At 37.0% G+C, this 21,401-nt stretch overlaps 1 protein-coding gene and 1 pseudogene across 3 annotated transcripts; one reads left to right on the top strand and one right to left on the bottom strand.

Moving 5' to 3' along the window:
* Positions 1-308: 308 nt before the first annotated feature.
* Positions 309-18,470, bottom strand: LOC148871370 (uncharacterized). 3 transcript variants are annotated; one of them, XR_016106513.1, is made up of 10 exons: positions 18,137-18,470; positions 9,193-9,283; positions 9,028-9,088; positions 6,920-6,997; positions 6,426-6,499; positions 5,730-5,843; positions 5,518-5,625; positions 1,986-2,082; positions 745-783; positions 309-655 (listed from the first exon to the last, which is right to left on the bottom strand). XR_016106513.1 is itself a non-coding variant. In XM_088967413.1 (9 exons), the coding sequence occupies exons 1-9, from the start codon at positions 18,217-18,219 to the stop codon at positions 569-571; spliced, it is 735 nt and encodes a 244-aa protein (XP_088823539.1). In that variant the 5' UTR covers positions 18,220-18,470; the 3' UTR covers positions 309-568. The 3 variants fall into 3 exon arrangements, 2 of the variants coding, with proteins under 2 accessions (XP_088823539.1, XP_088823540.1); XM_088967413.1 differs by lacking the exon at positions 1,986-2,082; XM_088967414.1 differs by lacking the exon at positions 1,986-2,082 and having other exon boundaries at positions 18,172-18,393.
* Positions 18,471-19,976: 1,506 nt separating this feature from the next.
* Positions 19,977-21,061, top strand: LOC148871369 (heat shock cognate 70 kDa protein-like; annotated as a pseudogene).
* The last annotated feature ends 340 nt before the right edge of the window (positions 21,062-21,401 follow it).

Here is a 21,401-nt window from a genome sequence, read left to right as displayed (position 1 = left end):
ACTGTTAGGCACGCCGAGAATTGTTCAAGCAACCCGTTCTATTTCACTCCTAACCCGTTTCTTGGCCAAAAATGTTGCCTTGGACTGCAACCTAAGACCCAGGCGGTCAAATCATCAACCCATTTGACCCAAACACCGGTTTTGGCCATTTTTATTTTAATTATTTTTTTTAATATTTTAATTTGAAAAGACCATCCAATCAAACCGGATGGTTGAACCACTGACTCAAAAACTGGTGAGTGATGGCTAAAGCAGTTTTCCGGTTCCGAGTTGGTTTTTAAAACATTTTGTAAACTGGCCAACTAGAATGACAATAATCAAATAACGTAATTTCGATTACAACACAAGAAATAATTACAACATTAATTCCCATCTCTGAACCAATCTCATTAAAATTAAAAACTAATCCCTTCAAGGGACTACAAGAAGGTTGCACGTATAGATGACGATAATAATCATATAAACCCCTTAGACGGTGGTTGATGCAAATTTTCATCCACAAGATAGTTGTGGACTCCAAATATTGCCAAGTCTGACCACAAGAAAACGATCAACCTGATCTTGTCATTTAACCTCGCTTCACTGGTCTCTGGACATACGATTTGTTGGGGTCTTCCGTTTTGAGCTTTGGAGGCCGAATTTCCCCTTTCTTAACCTAAAGAGACATGATTAAGTTGCATTCAGATAATCCTGTATCTGCTTTCAAATACATTAGTATAGGAACAAACCAATCAAGATATTCACCTTCTTTCCTGTCTTCATGAAATCTCTCCAACTGGAAACCTGTGAATGAAGAACCATGGGAAATCATCACCAATGAAGAAAGTACACTTAATTTGGTGAGTTGGAAAAAAAAAATTGTGAAAAAAATCACATCCAGACCACAATAGTTCACAGCTCGATAAGAAATTAAGAACTATATAATAAAGCTTAGGCAAACAAAGAGCTTGACTGCCTGATGTGGTCCACTTGTTCCTAGAAAATTATCAACAACAGTATAATGCAGATTAAAAAAAACAAAGAACTCCAGTTTTCCTAGTTTTATCACTTATTTGTGTTTTGCATACCCTCACCCAACCATGTCCCATCACACACTTGAAAACATGGTTTTTAAAACTGGCCCAGTGACCGAACCAGTCAGGGGTCCAGTTACTGGGTCAAATGGTCCGACATTCAAACCGAACACTAGGCCCATTCTGACAGAAAAATAAAAAATTCAAAAAAAATAAAAAAGGTCAAAACCGTTCGAACGGTTAACCACCCAGTTCAGCGGTTCGCTGACCAAAATCAATGGTTTTGGGGGAAAACGGAACTGGTCACCTGACCGGTTCCCAGTTTTTCTGGTCTGACCATCCAGTCCAGTCCGGTTTTGAAAACCATGCTTGAAAACATCACAAGCACATGTAAACATGTAGGCATATATAAACTGATAAAAAAAACATGTAGACATAATATAATGTTTCTTTTTAAAATAGTTACAGATAAACACAACAATGTGAAGCTTTAATGGTTTACTAGTTTAACTACCCTTTTGTCTAATTATTAGTGTGTTTTAAAAGCACAAAAGGCATTTTACATGCCCAAGGTGCAAGGTGAGGTGCGTGCCTTTTTGAAGAGGGCATAATTAAAAAAAAATCAAAAAATTGTAAACAATCAAATTTAATCAAGAAAATATTAAAATAGTATTAATTAAAAATGCAAACATTAATTTTAATCTAAATGTTTTAAAAAGCCTATTGGATCAAATTAAAATACACAAACATAAATCATAGAATGCAAAAATAAAATCTGTTGAGTTGGTCCAAGTTGTTTTTTATTTAGTTAGGAAGTTGTTGGGCTTTAGGCCCATTAGTTTATGTTTTTATAAGTTGTGATTGTTCAGCTATATTAGTAGCCGCCCTACTAAGGGCATCCTTGTAATATCTCATCCTTTAAGTTAAGTATAAATATAATGAGAGGTAGGCGGCTAGGGTTAATTCTGAAACCTGGTTCACTTTCTACTCTTTTCTTCTTCTCCTTTCTTCTCTACTGCTGAAATCTTCATCTTCCCCCTCTTTCCTTTCACAAGAAACTCGACTAAATCTGCAATTAGTTATTTCTACTAAATCAAACATAATATATAAAACATATCCAAGCACTCAACAACAATTCAAGCATGTCAAACTTTCAATTTCTTTATTTCTTTCCCACTTGCATTATTTCAAATAGCTAATGTGATGTTAAACACATCTTTCATTCCTAATTTTACAAGTTGCCTTTGTACCAAATTCCTTGAGGCAAGCCCAAACAAGTTTCCATGTTAGGGTTGAGAACCCCTTTTTTGCTAATGTTGTTCATTTATTCTTCTTAATACAATAATTTTTTTAAAAAAATTATGTTGTGATTATAATAGACATGATTCACATGTACTATTTTTATCCTTTAATAGAAAACTAACCTTGGCTTATTCCTCTCCCCCATTTCACCATCTATTTCATGTTCACTCACCCCCATAGTTTTCAAGGCACCAAGGCGAGACTAGACGACAGGGGGGGCGCCTTGTCGCCTAGTTGCCTAGGCAGGCACCTAGGCGATGGATTTTTTTTTTAAGTAAAACCATATATCCTAGGGTAGTTCCCTAGGTTCCATAACCATCTTTCCTTAATAATTATTCATAATTTTCATAAGAGAAGTATAAATTTCATGTTTAAGTCTAGAAAATCAACATTTTATGAGAAGAAAAAGAACAATGAAAAGAAAATTCAAAAAATATAGGGGCTGAACCCCTACTTTTGTATAGGAAAGAAGAAAAGAAAAGGTGGAAGAAGAAGATGTGGAAGAAGAAAATGTGTTGATTAGACAATTTTAAGTTCTTCCCTTGTTTATTGGTTCAGGTTTTGAAATTATTGAGGGCTCAATCAAGGATCAAAATTTCGATACAATACATCCCGTATCGGGTGTACTATATTGTATCTTTGGGTTCTTGATACCTGTTTACAGGTGTTTTCGGGGACCCATTTTTTTAAATAATATATATATATATATATATATATATATATATATATATATATTAAATGAAATTGAAAACCAAAGAAACAAAAAATAGGGGGAGTATCGTTATAAGTACCAATACACCTCTGCCAATACAGAGGTGTATCGATACTTTGAACCATGGGTTCAATACAACAGTTAGCAATGTTAGTGTTGATTAAACCCTAACAAAATAAGAAAATAATAAAAAGAACATAAAATGAATATTCTAGTTTAATAATGTTTATTTTATAACTATAAAGTCAAAAAATTAAAAATATAAAAGTATTTTATAACCCAGTGCACAAACTGTTTGGCGACTGGGCAAGGTGAGCCTCCAAGGGCACCTTGTTGCCTAGGCGTCCGTCGCCTTGACAACTATGCTCACCTCACAACCCCCAATGGTCCGGTTACTCATGGGCAGTCCAATTTAAGTGAATGAATGGACCTTCACTTTTTTCAAAAAAGAAAGGACCTATTTTTGTAATATGGTTCAAAGCGTTGGAGTTGAATAGAGGGGAATCGCTTGTAACCTTGCAAACACAGTTAGCTTTCTAATGGCAAATGTCAGACACAGGGTTCATTATAGGTATTGAAAAGTCAGGGTAAGTTCATGAGAAAGAAAAGATAATAGCCCAAAATAATAACTCCGTCTCCTCTTTAACAACATTACCTATTTAACCCTCTTCTTTAGGAATTCAATTTGGTACTGTGCAAACAAGCCCTTCTATATCCATTTCAATGCCTGCACTACTTTGGTATTCTTTGTCCTCCTGCTGTTGATCCCCATAAGCATCTAGAATACCCTTTTCACCCCAGCATCCCCATTATGGGTCAACATTTTTCTCATACCAGAAGACTGCTAGTCTTGGACTCTTGATATGGACTCTTTGAGAGCCTGCTGCTTTTCTTACCAGAAACCTGTCATTTCTTAATCCACCCACCATTGAGACCAAAGATCCAGCAATAGTTCTAGTTGCCTAATCATTAATGACTCCCATTCTAATACTTCCTGGATCGTATATCAAAAATAAGGATATTGCTCATGTTGTTCTAATTTAGTCACTTGGAGAGGTAAGAAAAAATTTGTAGTGTTATATTCAAGTGCAGAAGCAACATATTGCCATGGCTCTTGGTTTATGTGAACTACTGTGGTTGAAAACTATTTTTTCTGAGCTTGGTTATCCTCAATAAAGCTGCCATCAGCATTGCTTGCAATCCTGTCTAGCTCTAGCATGATAAGACTAAGGATATTAAGGTCGAGAGGCACTTCATTGAAGAAAAGGTGGCTTCCAAATAAAGTTGCTTACCCTTTCTGAAGACCAGTGAATAACTAGCTGATGTGTTGACGAAGGCAGTAAACTCAATTGGAGAATTTAATTAGTAAGTTGGGTAATGGTGGATATTTATACACCAATTCTAGTGGGAATTGTGGGTGATGGAATATTTTTACACTATTATTGTAGAACTGTCTACACTTTAATCTTTTAGGGGAAGCATTGTAATTTCTCTTCTTACTTCTCTCAATGAAACAAGAGAGAGAGAGGCTGAAGCATGACCTTGTCTTCCTTTCAACATTATCTTCTTCTCTCAGACATTTTTTTCCTCCTCTAAACCCTATCTAACTCAATTAATGGTGATTATGATGATGATCTATAGTTGGACACATTCAGGGTTTGTGGCTGATATACTTGTTTAGCTTTTCCAAGCTGGTGGTTAAGGGGGAATGACAGGTAGAGGGGTAAATCGGGCTGTGCCGCTCACGGGCCGGCACATACCCCAGGGCTTGGATTTTTAGGTCCATCGGCTGGCACGGGCCCATGGCCCAAACATACATACATACATACATACATATATATACATATTCAATTTTATTATACTATTTTATTCTAATTGTATTGTAATTTTTTTTACTTCATATATAAACAATTGTATACATCAAAATTCATATAGAATAAAACTTTAGGATTTTTTTTTCAATGTCATGTCTATTTTGTTAATTTATTTTAAAATTTCATTATTTAAAAAAAAAAATGCCTCCAATGGCCTAGCCCATGGCCCAGCCCAGGCCTGATTTTTTAGTAATCCCAGAGGAGGCAGGCGTGACCCACTTAGGCCTGCAGGCTGGCATGGCATGGCCCACTAAAGCATGGGCAGCCCGCAAAGTTGTGTCATGCTGGCCCAGCCCGACCTGATTTACACCTCTAATAACAGGTGGTTATTGAATGGATGTAGGATACAGCAAGGAGCCTTGGGAGTTCTTACATCACACTTAAGCTTCCAGGGTCCACATCTCGTGTTAGCCAATTGACAGGCATATCAGTTTGGCCTGGGGCAAGCTCATAGGTATAAGCAATAGGTTCAGCCATCCTGGGATATGTGAGGTTGCTACCAGTGGCAGATAGTTTGTTGTATATGGAAGCAGTTCCAATACATGGAGATAATAATAATAGTTAGATACCAAGTATGTTATTAAAGCATTAAAAATTAAAATGAAGAGGAACAAACCCTCTGCTCTCGTGTGCCTTCCCACTGCTCCTCATGTTCACGTTTCCTTTTCCACATTTCCTTGGCTTCTTCTTCTTCCTTCTTCAATCTTCCTTCCTCTTCTGATATCTAAACAACAGAATTATGCATTTGATCATGAATGTAAAAAAACATGAAAAGGCGGTAGATTACGCAGAATAAAAGACATAAGACCGTATAAGCTCCAAGTATACCCTCATTTGCATCTTTCTTCGACGCCACTCATGTTCTGTTAATAGTTCTCGCACTCTCTGTTTTAGTTGATGCTGAAACTCTTCTGATTGTTCATATTGCTGATCAGATTTTCCCTGTATTGCAAAGTATGCAAGTTATGTATTGATAATTTGATTGGAATTCATAAGTTAGTAAAACAAACCATGCTCTAGTATTTAACTGCCAGGATAAATTCCTTTTATTGCAAAGAGGGGATAGTTGAAGGGAAAATTAACTGCTAGGATAAATTGCCAGAAGATGAAAACATACAATTTACAGAAGTAGATGCATCAAAAGGTCATATTTGTATGAAGCCCCTCAACCAAACCCCATGACAAGTTGCATAGTTTTGGAAAATTCCAAACATCCAAGGGGTTTGGAAAGTTCCCATGGAATGCAATGCCATTAAAACTCTAACCTCTACCAGAAAGGAGTTAAAAAACAACTAAATGAAAAGAAAAATTAACAGATATGAAGATAAAAATCTCGTGTTACTAAAATGAAAAGAATATGTCAAAATTTGAACATCTTAGTATTATTAAACTTGCAAATTTCTCTACATGCTTCTAGTTGATCAAAATAAATAAATTAAAATAAGAAAAGAAATAAAATGGAACAGAGAAAAAAGCAAACCAGTTGAAAAATTAATGACTAGACGATACCCCACTTGGTATTACCTCATCAACCAATGATTTTATCTTAGATGCAGTGTCTTTCTTCAACTGCTTCTTCCTCTTTGCTCTGAGTTCCTCTGCAATTCATTATATGCAAATGAATATCTAACAAAATCCAAGCATGCCAGTTGCAAAAAGCAACATGGTAGTTTTTATATCCAACAAAATTCAGCATTAATCTCCTTCAAAATGGCAGATATTGTCTCAACAATGAAATACTGAACATTATGGTTCATTAAATAATTTTACAAAGAGCCGATAATGTTGAAGATTCTGAAAAGACCAATTTAGAACCAATTATTCGAGAGTGAGCACAACAAACTGAAAAAATGGGAACAATAAGAGAATAAAGAAAAAAAGAAGAAAAAGAGAGACAAAACTCTGGATAACGTTAAACAATCTCTACTCTCTAAGTTGAAAAGATAGTATACAGTGGAAAAAAAAGATAATTTTTTTATCAGTATCAAAAAGAAAAGGTATTCAAAATTTGTGCTCACCTTTCGCTGCGTTTACTTGGCTTAGAAGATACTCTCTTTCCTGTGGATCAAGTAATAATTGTTGAGCTTTTGCCAATGCTGCCGAGAAGTCAAACACTTGTTAGTGTACACTAAATTGCCACAGGAAATATGTAAGTTTCATTGTACAAATTATGAAGTTACAAGACATTTCTTCAAATTAGAATTAATATTCAGCATTTAAATGTATCAGAAGTTGCAACTCCATTATATGCAAGACTTCAATAGATAGATTTTAGTTAGAAAAACAAAGGCTATGCTTATGCAATGACCAATGAGAAGGCAACATGACAATGCACGAAGTAAAGGATAACAGATTATGATTTCAACTACAGAAATACTTGCAATAATGAAACAGAATTCAATAAACAAACAAGTTCAACATAAGTATGTATAACTGAGTTGGAAACAGTTATTTAACTAGCACCCATTATCTACCCATATAAGATGGACATGAAAACTGTCATCGCTGTCAGCACTGGAACCATACTAATCAGTAATAATACCTGCTTTAGCAAACTGCCAGTTGGAAATATTATTTTAAGAGGAAAAAAAAAGAGTTTTGGGGAAAACCTAACAAAAACAAATAAAAGACGTTTGGGATAATAATAAGGGCATTTGAGGTTATCCAATTCCACCAAGAGCACAGGTGTTTGCATGGTTGCTTGTTCTTGACAGCATTCTTCCTGTTAACAATTTGAAGAGTAGAGGATTCAAGATGACTAGTCTCTAACCTCTATTATATGTGCAACAACAGTGAAGAAGATGTTTCGATATCTATTTATTTCTTGTAGGATTTCTGAATTTGTTTGAGGATTCTTTCCTTGTTGTTTAAAAGCAAATGTTCATGTTAGTTCATCCTCATTATATATTTTCTTTCTGGCCATCTTTTGCAGGTAGCAAGAAGGTAACAATCCTTTGGAATGTTATTCCATTCGTGGTTTGCTAAGATATTTAGAAAGAAAACAGAACCTTTGATGGAAAAGAGCACGATGCAATAAACTATGCACTGATGAAAATCCTTTTATGGATCAGGTGTTATCTCTTCCAGAGCTTAAAGATGTAGAGAGAGATTCTTTTTGTTGGTTCAAGATGTATGATTGATTTTAACTACACCAGTGTCCATGTGAGCTTGTCTTACATTTTAGGTCCGAAGCCCAGATAAAGGAGGGATGTGTCAGGTTGGCACCCAGCACTAGAAACTTTTCCATTTGTAAGCACGTTTCCTGATTTGTATTTAGTTGGGACAAGGCTTAGATGATGATGATGGATGATGGATTTTGTATTTCTATATACCATCCTCAAGATGGAACTCTGCCATATCAAGACCTCCTCAGAGCCTGAATAGGGAGGGAAAAAAGAAGATGAAGAGTGGTTAATTCCCATCCACACAATGCAGAGGCAGTAAAAGAATAGAAGCCTTTTGTAACATAGGAAAGAAGAAAAGGCATAGTGGAAAATTTTCAAAACCAACAAATACTCGAACGCTTAGAAAGCCCGTATGAAGCAACTACTCAGTCATGAAGCATAGAGTCAAATCAGATAATAACATGACTTGTGGTACACGTTTCATTCCATATTGACCTACTATGTTACTGCATGAAATTGTGATTGATGAATTTTTTTCACTTATATCCTATAACAATAGCACAAAAGTCAGCCAAGTTGATGTTTGAAGAATTTGGTCTTACCCAAACATTTTTCAAGAATGTTTAACAGATGCTTTTGTTTTTATTTTATTTTATCAACAACGAGATCAAAATGCATTAAATTAATAGGAAACAAGATGAAAGGTATATAGTAAGGCATCACAAAAAAAAAAAAAAAGAACACAAAAAAACAAAGAAAAAAAATAAAGGAATTATGCAACAAAACTGAAAAAAGAATTAAATACGCAAAGCCTACTCAGGAAGGTCTATTGGGTAATATGGATAATACATTCTTACTTCTTATGACGTCCAAAACACTTATCTGCTTAAGACATGCCTTAGAAAGTTAAGAACCAAACAGCAGGGAGCAAAAGTAACTTAAAATAATAGTTACATTCTATCTTCCACCTGGTAGACTGGAAAAGCTTAGAGTTTCCTTACCTGCAAATGCCTCCTTTGCTTGTGGATGTTTGCACTTGTCAGGGTGAACCAGCAAAGACAACTACAAATTTGAATAATATAAGGCAAAGCAAATAATGACAAACATCAAACATATGAAAATAAAAGACACTTAAAATGGAATTAATATCCATTCTCAAAATTTACCTTTCGATATTGCTTTTTAACATCATCTGGTGCTGAATCAAAAGATAGGTTAAGAAACTCAAATGCATTTAACTTGAAACATGAAAGGATCCTGCAGATGTTCAGATTTTCCAAATAGAAATTATCTAAATTGGAAATTAGGAAGGCCAAATAACATACAGGTAGATGATCAAGAATCAACTATGCAAGTGTAAGAAAATTAACATGTCCATATTACTAATATTGGGAAGATAAAACTGGGAAAAGCTGGTTAACTTTAGATATAAGAGAAACTAATAATGAAAAACATGTATATGAAGGTTGAGCTCACTGTAATAAATAATAATAACAACAACGATCACAACAAGGACAACAATAATAATAGCAGTAACAGAAACAACAATAATGATGTAGTGTAGAATGCAAGGTAAACAAGTGTACTGTTACCAAATGATGTGTAAGGTAATGTGAGAGTATAGTGGGGTGTAACATTATATTCATAAACCAAAGAACCTGCCATTGATGAAAACCAAGAAGAATTGTTTATGAATATCAGGTTCAGTAAATTATCGGCAACCAAACTTTTTAGTAACAGAAAATTCCAATTCCATTATAACAGACAAGACACCTTCTCCACATCTAATTTTATCATAATGCTTCCAGCAGAGACCATCCTGTCAAGTTTACCATTTTTTGCTAGGTAACAAAGAGTTTATCAATCATAAAATTTAGTAAGTTTTCAAAACTGTACAAAAGAGGCAAACAGAAAAAAAAATCTGAATATAGAAAAAGTGTTTCTTACAAGAAAAACCTATCCCTGGGATTTAAAAAAAAAAATCCTCACAAAGAATCATAATCTACAACTTTGAACTAATCCAAGTATGTGCATAATGCAGCATAAAAGAACATGTATGTGGACAGATCGTTCTAAACCAATATTGCCCCTCTCTAAGAATGTTTAATTTTCATCCTTCCAGAGACTTCCAACAATTTGCTAAAGGCATCGAACTTCAGAGAATGGACCTTAACATCAAAAAAGGACTAGGCCACAAAGCACAAACTTCAAGTAGTTACAAAGAACAAATCCATAATAACCTGAATAACAACAAAAAGGAACTCCTATAGATAGAATGATGGAGCAGAAAGACATATCAATCTCAGGATATGTACCAGAACATCTCTAGGTATGATTTCAAAAGAAAATAACCGGGTTCACTAAATCAGCTTCGACAATTTTCCAAAGTACCACTTTTATTAATGGACAAATTCAAGATACAAATATCCACTTTCACAAGTGTGAATGGTTTTAAGTGGTTAGAAGCAGTATTAGTATTGGTTTATAAGCTTGAACCAAAGAAGGTCCAGAATAAAATCTACTTTGATTTCCTAATTTCAACTTAAGGAAAATCAAATAAGTGGCATGTGGAGAAGCAGAATTGATATCAACCCAGGAAACAACTTACACATGGATAACTGACTATGAGTGGGTTAGGGACTGCTTGAAAGGGTGTTATGATCTCTATCATAAAGGCCATTGCCCTTTTTTTGTAATAAGTAACGATAAGTTGTATTGAATATAGATGGCAATGGATACGTACAAAGTTTTCATACACCCATAGACATCAAATTTTTTATTCCTTCCCCCTTATAATATTATATTACAACTGGGATAACAGAAGAATAGAAAGAATGTTATTGATTAAAAACCATAGAAAAATAAAAAGGGTAAAAGATTTAAACATACCTTTAGTTTTCATAAATTGACTTAAATATTCCCTAAGTTCTTCAAATGGACTTAAATATATTCACTGTTATCTTAGACAGTTTGAATGAAAAGACAGTTTTACCCTTTGCTGAAACGTGAAACAGGATTGCTTCTACCTTGAGATACCAGACACAGCAGGAAAGATATCTTTATTCACATGTTCAGGTTATGTTCCATAATCCAATTGGAACAATACCCATTTCTATATCTTTATTTGGATGCGTGTTCAGGTTATTTTCCTTCAAAACATTTACTGAGGTAAATGTGGAGAGCCACAAGAGCAGCTATACTCTAGTCAGTCTGGGAAGAAAGATACAACAGGATCTTTAAAGAAGTAGAGAAATCCAAGGAAGCAACTATAGAAAGAATAACCATTCAAAACAATGCCAAAAAATTAAAAAAAATGCTAAAAAAAAGTCAGAAAAATAAAAAAAAACAAAAAATGCAAAAAATATATATATTAAACATAATGTTAATAAAAAATATAAACTTAAAATTTAAAAATTTTAAATAAATGTTTTAAAAAAATTATTATCTAACATTAAAATACATAAATAAAACATGTAAAGCGTATTGAAATAAAAATTTAAAAATAAAAGCAAATGTATAAAGCATTGTCAAGTATGTAAAACCCACAATCTCTTTTTTTTCCTCAATTGCATTACTTCTAGTAGCTAATGTGATGTAAAACATATTGCATTCTTGATTTTGAATCACTTTTTTACCATGCCCCTCAAGGCAAGCCCGAACAAGTCCATGGTAGGGTCTTAAATTCTTATTTCTCACATAAAAAATAATGATTTTATAACTTTAATTGCCTTTTAAGAAGATATTTTGTTGGAAGGAATGAATGAACAACATTAGCAAATAGGGGGTTCTCGGAGCACAAAATTTTAGGCTCAAAATTTTGAACGTTAGGCTAAAAAAAATGCAAAAAATACAAAATTTTAAAAAGGCGCACGTCTGGGCTGAGGCGCAAGGCGCATCGGGTGCACGCCTAGGTGCACCAAGCGTGCGCCTTTTGAAAGGGGTGCACCTAGGACCTGAGCGAGGCGCATACCCTAAAATGCGCCTTGCTTGTGCACCACGCCTTTTAATCACTAGTGTGGAGACTCTTTGTTAACCTCTAACAATTGGCCAACATCCGTTGACCTTTGGCCAAACGTTTCCTTACCACGTGTGACCCATCCCTCGAAAAAGCGATTGTGTTCTTCCTTGGAATACCTTGTCCACAATGACACTTCAACTTCCAATAGAACCCAAACCTTGAACCAGAGACCTTCAGCAAACAGGTTTAGGAATCTAGGGACTTCTTCAGGTTTCAACCCCATGATTCTGATTCTCACGGCATGAAGGTCCTGGAAGTTATAAGCTATCAACCTACCACCCGTAACCTGTGGTATCTTCTCTATAAATTCCTCATTCCAAAGATTGAAGGAAAGTAAAACTAGCAAAAGCCACAAAATTCATTTAGGGATCGGATTCTGATTACACAACATATGCCAGCACTCCGCCCTAATCTTGCCAACTGAAGACTCCACCAATTCAGGAGTGGGGAGCTGGACTTCTTCATTAGCTCCAAATAGCATGACCTTCAAATCATCGAATGGCTTAATAACCACAGAATCTTTTAAGTTGAATCTCTTCACGACTGCCTCCAAGATACCCCCCAATCTGTAACATTTTTGTCTTTTTTATGAATAAGAAATTATTTATTAATGATATATCAGAAATGTTACAAGAACCCCCTGTTTAGCAAGATGGTTAGCTAAAGCATTCGCTGACCTGCTCACCCAAAGTGAGCTAACAGACATGTTATTTGTTAACTAGCTTGCCTTTTTCAGGTAATCCTTGTAGCAACAAATGACTGATCCCGGATCTGTTAACCAGCCCACAACAATCTTAGAATCTCCTTCAATTAGAAGATGTTCAACTCCTAAATGGTTTGCCATCTGAGTACCCTATAGAGCCGCCAACAGTTCAGCCTTGACCAAGTCTCCTACTCCCACTGGACCAGAGTATAGAGCTAAGATGTTGCTGTCCTTTAATCTCAGTACTCCTATGCCTGAGGGATTAGGGTTTCCTTGACTGCTTCCATCAAAATTCAACTTTATCCAACCATCAGGTGGTAGGATCCAAGAGGCAATGATCTTTTCCTTCTTAGAGGAGCTATTTACCACTGCTAGCCAGTTCCTCCAAAGGTCATCAAAGGAAAACAAATGGAAAGAATCCAAAGTTTTCAGCCAGTGAATTGCCCTTATTAAGATACACTCCTTGATGAGTAAAAGGCTTTGTTCCTTTTCTTGGAAAATTCTTGCATTCCTTTCTCCCCAAACTGTCCAAAGTGACACAGCTCTAATACATTTCCACATAATTCTCCCTCTTTTGTTGGGCCAAACAAAAGTCTATGGATCAGAGGAGTGGACTTTTAACCGCAGGTTGGTTCCACCTACATCCAAACAAGGCAAAAATCCAAACACAAATAGCTGCAGTAAAAGTGCAGGAAATTAGTAAGTGGAAGCAATCCTCACCATTTGCTTTGCAAAGAATACACCAATTAGGAGACAAGCACAAGAAAGCTTTTTCTTCTGCAAACAATCCAAAGTATTGATCATTTGATCTTCCCATGGAACACTTCCCAGCAAAACAAAGTGATTTTAGGGAGAATAGGCCTAGTCCAAAACTCCTTAACTAGAAAAAGAAGCTAGGTGGAGGTAGCACAAAGGGCCCTGAATAAGGATGCACAAGTAAAGGAAGCTTTAGGGTGGGGAGACCAAATTCTTTTGTCCAGCTTTAGAGGATCCAAACAGAAACTATCTAGGACACAAAGAAGTTCCACAACAATACCAAGTTCAGCATCCTTCAAACCCCTACAAAAACCAAAATTCCAAGTAGGGGACAAAGGGGAAAAGTGAGAGGGGAGAAAATGGGAAACAATCTTATGCTTAAACAAGGAAATGAAATAGAGTGAAGGAAAGAGGTCTTTGAGGGTTGAGGCACCCACCCAAATATCTTCCCAAAACAAAACAGAGTTGCCAAAGCAATTATCATACCTAACAAAGTTAAGAAATTGGGGAAGGATACTGTGAATCACTTTCTAAGGAGTAGTCAAAGTAGCCCACCGAGATACACCAGCATCCCAGCCGTTCTTCCAGCAGCCATGAATACTAGGTATCACCTCACACCATAACTTAATAAAGCCACATTCTTTAGAACCAAGTTCCCTAATCCCAATCCTCCCTCTTCTTTACACCTGCATACTACCTCCCACCTTACTAAGTGTCTCCTCTTTTCTTCCCCAGGTTCCCATAGGAAATCCCTAATTAATTTCCCCATTTTCTTTGCCTCCTTAGAAGGTATCCTAAACACAGAGATAATAAATTGACAGATTAGCTAGCCTGGCTTTGATCAAAGTTACTCTACCTCCTAAATAAGTATAGCTCTTTTTCCAAGCCTCTAATCTTTTTTCAAATCTTTCCAAGATTGGGGTCCAAAAATCACTCTCTTTCGGATTAGCTCCTAAGGAAGCCCAAGATAAGACAGAGATCAAGAGGCAACCTGACACCTCAAACATTATGCCATAGACTCAATAACCCCATCATCCAAGTTTGTCCCTACCACACTACTCTTTTTCATATTTATTTTCAGATTTGAGACCCTCTCAAAGTAGTCAAGCAAATCTTTAAGATTCCTCACTTTCCATAGGTCGCCACCCTCACTAAAAATAGTAATGTCATCCGCAAATTGGAGATGGGTCACTGATACTCTTTTCCTTCTAACTTCTCTATTTGTTGTTAAAATTACTTTCTTTTCCCAAGCTCCTTTCTCCCCATCTATTAACATGCTAGCCTGGCTCCCTTTCCCATTCAACCAAACTCATCCTTCTAACTTCCATCTTTAATTCTGCCCAGTTTTAGTTCCTCCCATTTTGAAAAATTTGCAGAAAACTTGAAATACCTCAATCCCTTAAGCACCACACAACCATTCTTCTTCAACACCTTCATCTTTTTCCCTGTGAGACTCCTTCCAAAGGGCTGGCTTCAATGGACGTCACCAACCATACTGAATAAAAAAAAAACAGTCAACCAACACCTTCACCTTCCTAGGTATATCCTCTTGCTTCACTCCACTAATAAAGTAAGGCCGCTGAATGAAGATCATGAGGAAAGATTCCATCCAAATGCCCTCCACAAATCAAAGTAATGGAAGTGAAAACTTCTTGCTTCCAAAGATGAAAAGGAAGCCCAAGAATACAAATAGTTACACCATATTCCACCTACAACTTCTTCACATTTAATAAGGAGGACCATCTCAAGACCAACATATTACCATATTCAGATACCATATTTTCAGCTTCTAACTCCAAATCCTCATCCACCAACTCAATAAGTGAATTGCTTTTTCAAAAGGTGTAAGTATCATTGTCCCCTTCAGAATTTTTTTTTTTTTGATAAATAAAAGTTCATTAAGAATTCATTATCAACAACAAGATAAAGAGTGTTACAAGCATCCCCAGGGGAGGCGTGAGGTGCAGCCTCACTCTTTAAAAGAAAAAAAAAAACTGCAAAAAGATTACACTTGGGCCCAATACAACCGATCCCTAGTTACTCCTTGCTTGGCTAGAAAGTCAGCAAATGCATTAGTTACCATGTTTTCAACTTCTAACTCCAAATCTTCATCCACCAACTCAGTAAGTGCTTTGCTCTTTTCAAAAAGTGTAAGTATCATTATCCCCTTCAGATTTTTTTTTTATAAATAAAAGTACATTAATAATTCATTATCAACAAAAAAGATAAAAACTGTTACAAGCATCCCAAGGGGAGACGTGAGGTGCAACCTCACTCTTTAAAAGTAAAAAACAGCACAAAGATTACAATTTGGCCCAATACAACTGATCCCTAGTTATTCCTTGCTTGGCTAGAAAGTCAGCAAATGCATTGCTTACCATATTTTCAGCTTCTAACTCCAAATCCCCATCCACCAACTCAATAAGTGCTTTGCTTTTGTCAAAAGGTGTAAGTATCCTTGTCCCCTTCAGATTTTTTTTGATAAATAAAAGTTCATTAAGAATTCATTATCAACAAAAAGATAAAGACTGTTACAAGCATCCCAAGGGCCTCACTCTTTAAAAAAAAAAAAAAACAGCGCAAATATTACAATCGAGCCTAATACAACTGATCTATAGTTACTCCATGCTTGGCAAGAAAGTCAGCAAATGCACTAGCCTCCCTTCCCACCCATTGTATAGTCAAATTCATATGTTGTGTTGCCCATTTGAATTTCTTCAATTCATTTCTATAGCACCATATCACTGAATCTGGATCTCTAAGCCAACTGACCACCACCTTGGAGTCCCCTTCTATCACCGAATTCTCCAAACCCATCTCTCTTGCAATCTGTACACTTTGTAGGACTGCATACAGTTCAGCCCTTTCAGATTCAAACCCCTGATTATTGCATCTGATACCTTTCTCCAATCTAAAACTTCTTCTTTCAACTCCACTATTAACATCTTCTCCCACTTTTTCTTTCCACCCTGTACCTCCCTCCACCTTGCTTTTACCTGCCCCTTTCATCACAGTAAAGATTTCTGCAGCCACCTCCTTTTCTGAGATTAAATGCTTTTCACTTAAAGTGTCATCTGCCTTGTGTTTACATGCCTTTCCCAATCTCGCATTAAACTGCTGTAAAAGATTAAATATTAATCCACATCCTACATTATCCCTCCCTTTAGGAAATCAGACTAGTTGCTTTTTTCCTTCCCCAAAAAATTCAAACAAGGCAATGAAATTTCCTTTTCCATACTTTCTTCTTTCAGCTACAAATCTTCTTTCTTCTATCTCCCTTCAACCTCTTCCATTCCCTTCCCTTGCTCAAAAACAAAGCTTCAACAACAAAACTCTTGAACCAAGCAACTACTTCTCCACCCACTAGTAACACCACCACCCTCTTTAACTCCCCTACCTTCAGGGATGTCTTTCCCCCTACTCTGAACTCTTTGAATATGAATTTTTTTTGCTTCAGTCTTCACCAATCTCTCCCACTGTCTTCCCATCTTCAATTGTCAATCTTCACCAACACAACTATGAATGCTTTAAAAGATGCGAAAGGTGGTTGATATGTCTCCTCCACATAGAAAGGTTACACCATACAAGTTAAAAGATCTATATAATTCCTAAAGCCTTTAGAAAAAAAGAGATAGGTACATTAAACAAGTTAAAATCTATGTATTCAGTACAGAACTGTTATCCAATTTTCTAAAATCTGATTTGGTAAGAAATGTCAAATCTGGCAGTGCTAGCCTGGAGTTTCTCCCAAAAATAGCATAAATTCTATACCTTTCACTCTTCTTTTGTGCACAATTCCTCCTAACTGTTTCATTTTGACCTCGACAAAACAAGAAAAATATAGTCCCCAAACTGTACCAAATTGATGGTATTCTATCCAAGAAAACGACCATGAAAGGGGTATATAACAGTCCTGAAACCATCATGGCCCTCATCTTCTCTATTGTTTTCTTGAAGAACTGTTGAGACACTCTGCTGCCTTACCCTTAATCATGTTTACCTTCTATATCCCTTCCAGAAATATTACGATGAAAACCTCTTTAAGTAATTTCACAACTTGGGCAGTTCTCCTCTCAACAAAGGAACTTAAATCCAAACAGGGAGCTAGAAGTGAAAAAAGAAAAATAAACACAAAATTCTCCACAACAATATGGACGAGCATCATCACCCCACCATCCCTCTCAATCAGCATAAAGCGCTCAAACTCAAAACTTTCCTAAGTTTAAATTCAGTTATTATGCATTCAGAACAGGTATAACCATACGACCTGAAAATCTGTTATAAAGTTTTACTTTTGCCTCATAAGTCCGCAATACAAACATAAATACGACTACCATAAAAAATATCCATTAATTATGATGTCAACAAAAAAAAAAATCATGTTTTTCCGATTATCGCCCCCAAACTTTTTCAGTTTAATACAAGCTCCAAAGCCATAGAGCATCTGATTGAAGGTTTTTCCATCAGAAAACCACACAGGCAATCAAAGCAAAACGAATTCTATCAGGAAAACCCTAACTGCAATTAACAAATAGAACAGAACAGAACTTTGGTAAAAGTGCAAATACTACGAAATTGCAGGAATTAAAGCAAAGAAAACTGAGAGAGAGAGAGAGAGAATGTGTGTTGGGACCTGATAACCTCGTTGTCCCTTTCGACTTCGCTAACCTCGGCAAAGAAGTTCTTGAGAAGCAAATCCTCATCAACTTCGGTCATCGCTCGGCCCGTTTGCTGTGTTCTCGCTTCCTCCCGAATTCTATTTTGGTCCCGCTTTCGAAGGAAGCAAAGAAAGATGCTCCAGGCCCGTCACCTTCTGCTTTCTGCGTTCTGCCAAAACGAAACCCCTCTGGTCAACAGTCCTGCGAAGCCTCTCCTACAAGCTACAACTACAAGGGGTTACCGCCTTACCGGGCTAGACAGTTTCACTCAATTGTTCTGGGCTTTTTGCCCGGGCTCGCATCAAGCCCGCTTATAAATTCAGAAAGGGCCTAACAACTAAAATCTTATGCCCGGATGGCCCAGCCCAACCCAGTATAGTGTATAGTATTAGTCAATGTTTTCGAACCGTCATTGACCCGGACGGTCAGACCGTTCGGACCGGAAACCATTCAGGCGACCAGTTCTATTTTACCCTAAACCTCGTCTTTGATTAAAAATCATTGAATTAGTCAACGAATTATTGATCTAGATGGTTTGACCGTTGAATCGTTCGACTTGGAGAATGGTTATCGATTTATTAAGAGCAAGAATGAAAAGAGAAAATCTCTCTGATTTGAGATCTACTGGAGAGAGAGAGAGAGAGAGAGAGAGAGAGATCAGTTGAAGGATGTGTGAGACAGCGAGAGAGATCTAAGAGATTTGGGAGAGCAAGCTAGATGATAGATATGAGAGAGAGAGAGATCTGAGATTGAGGGAAATCTCAAATCTACTTTCTTCGCCGCCACATAGATCACCATCACTATCATCGTCGCCACTGCAACTTGCAAGTGACCTCTTCTTCTCTCAGCCATTGGCAACTTCTCACATTTCTCTCATTCTCAAACAGTCAAACCTTTTTTTCTCTTATATTTATATGCATCTTACCCTAATATTCCAATTTAATGGGTAAGATGACATATCACCAATTATAATATTTAAACCGTTCAAACTGTTTGACCCGGATGGTCGAACCGCTGACATGAAAACTGGTTACTAGAACGGTTTCATTTTTTGGTTGGTTTTTAAAACCTTGGTATTAGTATTTATGTCATACATGTATATATATGTATATTATAAAATCATATATAAAGCATTTTAAATTTTAATATTTTTATAAAAAGGAATAATATTATTAAATTATTCTAGCAAGCCCGACTTGACATTGGCTCAAAAGTCAAAACACGTCAGGGCATGTATCAAGAGTTTGAGTTCGGATTCAGTGGACCCTTAGGTTCACGGGGCGCTTGAACCCTCCAATAGGAGGCATGCACGTCGACTTCTTTGAACTAACCTCAACATAACGGGCGTTTGTCATTAACTTCTATCCATCCGGTTGAGCCAGACACTAAAAGACAAAAAAGAAAAAGAAAAATTCCATTTTGAACGATTTGCCTCCCATTCTCCCATATCCGAGCCTAACCTTGGCCAGTGAGAAGACCACCAACAATTTCCTGCACAAATGACATAAGATGGCGAGGAATTAATCAACAGCAAAAAAAAAAAAAAATCAAATGGTGGTAAGCTCCTTTTTCTTCTTCTTCCTTGCACAATCGCTCATTTTCCACAAAATTCTTGAACATTCAACATTCAACCTCATCAACATGCTTATAAATTCCTCGCAACGTTTCTCACCAAACTCGGGCTGAAATCAAGAACTCCAAATTGAGTTAACACAAGTGCTTTGTAATTTTTTGTAGTTTTCTTTTAAATCCCTTTGTTTCTTTGTTGATCCTTAGTAGAGACAAGCAATCCATCTAGCGCATTTCCATTTCAAGGCTACAAGCTTCACTCATGGTCTTGACCAAGATGAGGGAGATTGCCGAGGCGTATCTGGGTCAGACAGTCAAGAACGTTGTCATCGCTATGCGGGCCTATTTCAACAATTAACAGAGGCAAGCGATGAAGGATGCCCAAACCATTGTTGGGCCTAACGTGATGAGGATTATCAATGAGCCCACGATAACTTCTATTGCTTATGGTTTGGATAAGAAGGCTTTGAGGTCTAGTGAAAAAACGTTCTCATCTTTGATTTGGGTGGTGGAACCTTCGATGTTTCACTGTCGACCATCGAGGAAGGAATTTTCAAGGTGAAGGCCACTGTCAGAGATACCCATCTCGGGGGTGAGGACTTCGACAACCGTCTTGTCAACCATTTCGTTTCTGAGTTCAAGAGAAAGCACAAGAAAGACATCGATGGCAATGTAAGGGCTTTGCGGCAGTTGAGGATGGCCTGTGAGAGGGCAAAGCGAATTTTGTCTTCCACCACACAAATGACCATTGAAATCGATTCTCAGTGCGAAGGTACCGACTTCTATGCAACGGTCACTTGAGCCCAGTTTGAAGAATTGAACATGGACTTGTTCAGGAAGTGCATGGAACCAATCGAGAAGTGCCTTCGAAATTCCAAGATTGACAAGAGTTAGGTTGATGACATTGTCCTTGTTGGTGGGTCGACCAGGATTCCAAAGGTGCAGCAACTTTTGCAAGAGTTCTTCAATGGGAAAGAGCTCTGCAAGAGTATCAACTCAGATGAGGCCGTGGCATATGGAGCTTCAATCCAAGCTGCAATTCTTAGCAGAGAAAGTGACCAGAAGGTCCAAGACCTACTGTTGCTTGATGTCACTCCTCTTAGCCTCGGTATCGAGACTACTGGAGGTGTGATGACCGTTTTGATTCCCAAAAACACAACCTTTCCAACCAAGAAGGAGCATATATTCTCGACCTATGCTGACAACCAGCTCGGAGTCCTAATTCAGGTGAGCGCCCAATGACCAAGGACATCAACCTCCTAGGCAAATTTGAGCTGAAAGGAATCCCCAAGAGGCGTTCTAGTAATTGAAGTTTGAATGAAATTCTAAATTTTAAAATGAGATTTTTCATTTTTTTGTCTTTTAGGGTCTGGTTCAACCGGACAGATAAAAGTTAATGGCAAACGCATGTTGAAGTTAGTTCAAAAGAGTCGACATGCATGCCTCCTATTGGAGGGTTCACGCACCCCGTGAACCTAAGGCTCCACTAAATCCGGACTCCAAGAGTTCGCATTCTGTCAATCGGACGGATAGAAGTTGATAGCAAACGCCTGTTATGTTGAAGTTAGTTCAAAAGAGTCGATGTGCACGCCTCCTATTGGAGGGTTCACGCGCCTCGTGAACCTAATGCTCCACTTAATCCAGACTCCAAGAGTTCGCATCCCATGTGCG

The sequence above is a fragment of the Nelumbo lutea genome, chromosome 2 (assembly GCF_056320005.1).
Source record: "Nelumbo lutea isolate HS-2025 chromosome 2, American lotus-T2T, whole genome shotgun sequence".
Classification (NCBI taxonomy): Eukaryota; Viridiplantae; Streptophyta; class Magnoliopsida; order Proteales; family Nelumbonaceae; genus Nelumbo; species Nelumbo lutea.
Note: the sequence above shows the minus strand (reverse complement) of the source record. Positions and strands in the feature narration are given on the sequence as shown.